General features: G+C 42.2%; 2 protein-coding genes across 2 annotated transcripts; both read left to right on the forward strand.

Annotated features, from left to right (window-relative positions):
- Positions 1-1,662: 1,662 nt before the first annotated feature.
- LOC145483149 (uncharacterized) lies at positions 1,663-3,056 on the forward strand. Its single transcript, XM_081461741.1, has one exon. It carries the CDS (start codon positions 1,668-1,670, stop codon positions 2,757-2,759), a length of 1,092 nt encoding a protein of 363 aa, XP_081317867.1. The 5' UTR covers positions 1,663-1,667; the 3' UTR covers positions 2,760-3,056.
- An 837-nt stretch (positions 3,057-3,893) lies between these two features.
- LOC145483150 (adenosine receptor A3-like) lies at positions 3,894-5,441 on the forward strand. Its single transcript, XM_081461743.1, has one exon. It carries the CDS (start codon positions 4,356-4,358, stop codon positions 5,439-5,441), a length of 1,086 nt encoding a protein of 361 aa, XP_081317869.1. The 5' UTR covers positions 3,894-4,355.
- Positions 5,442-7,002: the final 1,561 nt, after the last annotated feature.

Below are 7,002 nucleotides of genomic sequence, written 5' to 3' on the forward strand. Positions count from 1 at the left end.
GTTGACGAGATGGAGGAACAAAACAGCAAACGGCAGAAATTAAACGAAGTTGTCCACAGCGTCTCCGGTGGCCGGTACAGCCCTGTAATGTCCACCCTGAACGCGACCTGGGGCGACGTCTTTGACACCCAGCAGCGAAATTACATCCGCAAAGCTAAAGAGGCTATAGCGACGTCATTGTCTTTTATCACTCCCGGCCAAGAAGAACTGGTTTGGAAGGCGTTACAAAACGGAGGTACTTTTGGATCCAAACAGATACAACCAAGCAAAGCGCAAGCGTTTTGATCCCGACTCTGGTCTTGTCGACATTTTAGTCAAGGCCTATGAGCAAGCAGGTCATTGGCAAACAAAGCGACAGATCCTTTCCCTCTTTGCAGACGACTTTTCAAGAGCTGAGCTTCAAGAGATGATTCCTGGGCTCTCCAAATGGCGCATTGACCAAGCTCGCCAGCATGCAACAGAAGCCGGAAAAGGCCAACCACTCCCCGAAATTCCTAGTTTCCGTACAAGCATTGAGCACGAAAAGGTGAATCATTTCATTGAATATATCTCCAGACCAGAATTTGCCCAGGACGTGGCGTTCGGGACAAACACTCTGAAGCTTGACTCGGGAGAGAGGATTATCATGCCAGCGGTCATTAGGACCGTCATCCCTTCACGCATCATCAGACAGTATTTAGACTATTGTAAAGAACAAGAGTTCGACCTCTATGCAGAAATCCCTTCAGGGACTTGACAACATCACTGCAGAGGGTACAGAGGCATTTGACCAGGTATTTTTGATGTTGGAGGGCTTAGCAGATCAGGGCATCAGCATGACTGCCACTCAGAAATTACTAAAGGATGGAAAAAGGTACTTGAAGAATGATTTCAAGACACACATCGGACGACGTGAACATTGCGGTGATCACTACACGGTCCACGCACTAAGTGACAGTAGTGCATGGGAATTTAGGGGCGAATGTGATCACCAACACTGCTACGAAGGTGAGCGCTGTGAGAGTCTGGAAGGAATACCGAGAGAGGTTGCAGAGATGCAAGACAGAGCGGACATGACAGAAGAGGTGAGGGGTAGGCTGAGGTTTGAGTACACAGAGAGTGTGCGCAACATACAGGCTTGGAAGGCTCACTTGCTACGGTCAAGTAACCAGGACGAAGCCAAGCAACATATCCTCCAGAAGCTAGACGAGAACTCGTTTCTTGTCATAATGGACTGGGCAATGAAGTTTCTGCCTGTGCAATACAGAGAACAGATGATTAATTTTTTTGGCAAGAGGGGAAGAAGCTGGCATATCAGCGCAGCAATCACTAGAGAAACAGTGGAGAGCAAGCATGAAGTCGAGTGTTTTGTACACATTTTCAACAACTGCTCCCAAAATAGCTTTGCCGTTCTTTCAGTCATAGAGGACTTGCTGCACAAAGTCAAACAGGAGTATCAAGTTGTGACAACAGCCTACCTCCGATCAGATAACGCTGGATGTTACCACAACGGGCATCTGTTGCTAAGTCTTAGAGAAGTAGGGGTGAGAACCGGTGTCAGGCGAGTGGGATATGATTTCTTAGAGCCACAGGTTGGAAAGGACATCTGCGATAGGAAGACTGCTGCTATGAAGGTACACATAAAGCGCTAGGTTAACGAGAGGCACGACGTCGTCACTGCTGAGGATATGAAAGCAGCACTAGAATCCCATGGTGGTATCAAAGGGTGCGGAGCAGCGGTCGTCGAGGTGGACACGACCAGTGAGAGAAACAAAGATAGCAAGATACCAGGTATTAGTGTGCTGAACAATTCCCAGTATGAGGAGTGTGGCATCCGTATGTGGAAAGCGTACAACATCGGCCCTGGACGCCTCATCCCCTATAGTGGTCTTGGAGTTACACCACAAGGAGATACTGGGCTAAGGGTGATAAAGCCATTTGGTCAAGCTACACACAGGGGAAGTGTGGGTGGGAGCGTCAGGCACCAGTCCGAGATCTACCCTTGCCAAGAGACTGGATGCGTCCTCACGTTCAAGACCCAAGCAGAGGCAGACAACCATATGGACGCGGGCAAGCACCGTCTTGAGGTGGACTCCGAGTCCATGTATGACCGCGTTAGGAGGAAATGGGCGGGAATTATGACAGGGGTGACTTTTGTTCCGGATGTGCCATCAACCTCATCGCAAGGTGAGGATAGTGGCAGCGCTGTCAGAGGATATGACCCTAGACCATTGGAGTGGGCTCTGAAGATAACAAAACGACCCACCAGAATGACTGATAACGTCAAGACCTTCTTGATGAAGAAATTTGAAGAGGGGGCAAGAACTGGAAACAAGGCCGATCCTGTGCAGGTAGCGAGGGAGATGAAGACCCTCAGAAATGAAAACGGAGAGCTTACGTTTAAGCTCGAAGAGTGGAGGACTGCGCAGCAAATCAGCAGCCTGTTTTCACGTCAGACAGCGGCGCTGCGTCATAGGGGTATTGATGCGGAGGAAATCCCGGAGGAAGACATCGAGGCCGCAGAGTCGGAAATGGCCTTTGTCACCCTTGGAAGTTTGGCGATGGATGATATTGGTAAACCAAGCCATCCAATCACCGTGGGTGTCAGCAATATCTGCGACCTTGTAAAGAACAAGAACCTTGACTCACTCAAACTGGCAGTTCTGAAAGAAATCTGCAATCAGCTACACTTGACGACGAGAGGACCGCTGTCAAGAAAAAGGACTTTCTTTGAGGCCATTGAAAATTTTTGTGAGAGCTGCTCATGTTTTCAAAAATAACGTCACATGGTTTTAGTAGGGAGGACCTCTTTGCTTCTACCCCCATCTTCTCTATTGGGGCCTTTTAGATAGGTGCAGGGAGACCCTTACATAACAGGGTTTATAAATACTTGTAAAATTGTGAGCAATATAAGACTGAAAACTGAATGAATGCTATGGTAAACACAGTAAACGAAAACTGCAAGGATTTTTACGTACTGCTAAACGCCAGCTGTCCGTTGCTATGCTTAAATGCTATCATGGATAAAACCAATCCGGGTTTTCTTCATCGACGAAAAAGCTGTGCTTAAAGAAATAAGAGAAAGATTTCAGCAGCAATGAACATGGACTGATCAGCTTTAGTAACGTTTTGTCACTTTCCCAGCCAGGAATCTATTACGTAACCGTGTATTAAGTTTCGACTCAATAATTTGCAAAGCCATGTTACTCAATGTTCGAATTACATTTCCTCTTCCACCGAATTGACTGTCATTTCGGCAACTTGTTTGCCTTCCATCACACTTGGTGAAAACATAACTCTAGTAGTCTCCAAAACTGTTCACTAACTTACAAAACACAATCTTGAGTCTGTCTGGCATACTAATTTGCATGTCCGTGACAGAATGACAGAATTCGATTCGCGAACTGTCATGTTCGTTGTGGACTGTCAACGTCTGCAAGATCGAAACAACAATAGTTTCAAAAACAAGAACTTAAAGAAAATTTGTTTCATTAGGTGCAGGGTCATCATCGCTTGTCTGTTATATCAACAAATCCGCGAAGTTTTCCGGGGAAAATCGACAACGTGCAAATTAGTCAAATTTGAAGAAAGCTTACGGAGGGGAATTTTGACCCATCAAATGACAAAATACGCGGTTGAGGTATAGCCCCTTATCTGAAAAAGTTATACTTTTCTCTGAGTCATAGTAAAAAAGCCAATAAACACCTACAACATGTCGCAAATCAAAAGGAAATTTTTCTCGGAAAAACTGCAATTTTGCAAATTAGGAAATTAGGTTAAAGTCGTGAGAAAGCTCATGCGACAGCATTTTAATTTGCCGAATGAGAGTTTGCGTATTCTTAAAGACTTTAAGACAGACTAATAAAAAATAGTTTTGATCTGGAAATAAACTGCTGCACTTTAGAGAAAACCAACTTTGAAAATTGCCAAATTTCTTCTTACTCACGATAGCCACGATGTGATGATATTTGGATGCGTTACGAAGTAAGTTATTTTTAACCAAATTCGTTTATATTGGAGACATGAGCTGTTCATAGGCTGGGTAGTATGTACAGTTCGTATAAATGAATAAGGCTAACGCGAAGTACCTAAAATCATTCGTGGAAGTTTACCCAAATTTCCCGTCTCATGTGACCAAAATAGCACCACAAACTAGGGGGTGGTCTAAATTCTATGAAATTTCTTTTATTTTACTAAAAATACCACCGGTCGTTATCTTATCTGGTAGAGAAAAAATGCTGAGAGTTTGGAGGGAATCGGCCGACCTAGATCCGTGGACTCTGCCTGGTCCTTACTGACAGTGACACTTAAGCAATAAACCAGCTGCTTTTCTACCTAAGTTGTCTTTTCAAGCTGTCAATGATATATGTAATAACATGTTTGAAGAAACAGCAAGCGCCAGAAAAGGCGTTTCGAATGTCCATCTTTTAAAAGAAGCACAGTGTATAACTCACTTCGTGACTTTACTACACTGGGAAGTGTTAGCAGTGATAGTTAACCGCAGTGTGTGGTCAAACATTATCTTGCAGGTTTATATGGCAGCAGAAAACTTTACTGGAGATGGACGGCAGAAACTATTATGTTCCGAGGGTTTAGCTGCTGGACTATACAGCCACTTGACATTTCTTTTAGTTTTAAACTCTTTTCTGTCCGTTACTGCATTTCTCGGGAATGCTCTGATTCTAATTGCTCTTCCCAAGGAGTCTACCCTTTTTCCGCCGTCCAAACTCTTGCTTCGTAGCCTTTCAACAACTGATCTCTGTGTTGGTCTTATTTCGGAGCCTCTCGCTGTTACCTATTGGATGTCTGAGGTGAATGAACATTGGAATATTTGTCGCTACGTATCAGTGGCAAGTTTTTTATCAGCCTCTGTTTTGTGTGCAGTGTCTCTAATGATATTGACTGCGATAAGCGTAGACAGACTTCTCGCCCTGTTGTTGGGACTGAAATACAGACAAGTTGTAACTTTAAAGCGAACCTACGTGATCGTTATTAGCTTTTGGATTGTGTCTACTGCCACTGCAGCAATGTGGTTTTGGAATCCCGTTATAACTCTATGGTATAGCTTAATAGGTGTGCCAATGTGTCTACTAATCTCGACCTTCTCTTACGCAAAGATTTTTCTCAAGCTCCGTCATCATCAAAATCAAGTACAAGGTCATGTTCAACAACCGAACCAAACAAATCATCTGAACATAGCTCGATATAAAAAGGCAGTGTCTACTGCAATATGGCTGCAACTGACGCTGGTCGCTTGTTATCTACCCTATGGTATAGCGGAGGCTTTGGTGACTAGTGGTGGACGATCTTCACCTGTTTCTCACGTTCGGTTTTATACAGCCACTTTAGTTCACCTGAACTCGTCATTAAATCCGATTCTTTACTGCTGGAAGATAGTAGAGGTCAGACAAGCAGTGAAGAACATAATCCGACAAATTCTTTGTCATTGTTTTTCGGGTTAATCCCGTAGACAACGACAAAAGATTAAAAACTTATTGATGTTTGCAAGTTAAGATTTTAGCAGGTAAATTCTCTTCAGGGTTGTCTTGAATTAAAGCTGGTGCTTATTCGTATAATTTATCGGTATTATTTGTTTCAGGAGCAGTAAGATGGCCGTCAGAGAAATTTCTATCGTTGTTGTTAATAAAAAAAATTGTCTCCAATGACGACTAGTAATTTTACAACTGTAAATAAAGAGATGAAAAACAATAAATTATTGTTCTTCTCCGTGTAGACTTCATTCCACACAACATTCAAACATGGTTTAATTAAGATAACAGTTGATGTACTTTTTTCCGCTGGAAATAAATATATGAAAAACGAAAATAAATTCAATGCTACGTAGAAACCTACACATTACAAATTATTGACACAGTTTAATTAATTAAGATAAGCAGTCAGCGGGTTTTGATGTTTCTTTTCGTTCATAACACAGCTAGAAAGCCACAGGAGAGATGGTTGCCAATTCTTCCACGGAAATGAATACTTTCCTGCGTACTGATCCGGGAACTAAGGTCTAAGGATTGAAAACGTACAGTCAGCTACGAAAAGACACTTTTTAAAATCGAGTTCTTGATGTTTACGGTCATTGCCTCGATTTCAGTTTCTCCATGGTTCGTCTTCAGCTTTGGTTCCACTGAAAACTCAAAACTTACTATATATTCACCAAAGTGATGATTTGTTAAACATTTATAGGATAAAATGGATATATACAGGGTGAATATTTGACACTAAGGTGGTAGGTTTTACAAAATTGAGAATTGTTTCTTGACGCAAAAAGACAACTTCGTAAGCTTCATGAGTAATTGAATTATTAGTCTATCTACATAGGTTCTGAGAATCGCCTTGCTCGTTAATTGCTAAATCACTCAAAGCTAGCGTGGCGGGCATTCTTGTTAAATTTATCAAACCATGCAGTTAAAAATAAAAGGTTTCTGAAGCAAACATTGCGCTCTCGAGATACCCCGTCTGTCTTGAATATTGAACGAGTGCAGGTATATTTATTTAAGTAAAGTACCAGGTGGCGCCTTTTAATTTGTGGCCTTAATTATTACGATCAATATCTTACTGTGTCCGTGTATCTAGCTTGTGCATTAAATGCTTATGCGTTATTCTGTGGTTTAGAACAAGAAAGAGATAAATGTGGAGACAAAATTCTGGAAAAAATGACCCATATTTAATGGCGATGGAAACAGGGAAATACCTTCTCCGTGAACAAATTGAAACATTTTTTTTTTTTTAAAGGAACAAGTTTGTCTTCTTCCTCCTTAGAAAGGCTCATATCTTTTACATAATGCGCGTGGGCTTTTTGGAAACAACGTTAGGACTAAAACGACTTTTAGTTAGTCATTTTTAATGGAACTTTTTCTTAGTCCCTTTTTTAAAATAATGGACTCTGTGAAGTATCGGCCGTTCAAATTAGTGATTGTGGGCGCTAAAAGGATGAAGGTAAACCACCTGATTCGGTAGAATCGACCCATTTGATCAGATCCACTTTCACTCCTGTGTTTTCATTTCATTTTT

This window comes from Orbicella franksi, chromosome 3 (genome assembly GCF_964199315.1).
Source record: "Orbicella franksi chromosome 3, jaOrbFran1.1, whole genome shotgun sequence".
Classification (NCBI taxonomy): Eukaryota; Metazoa; Cnidaria; class Anthozoa; order Scleractinia; family Merulinidae; genus Orbicella; species Orbicella franksi.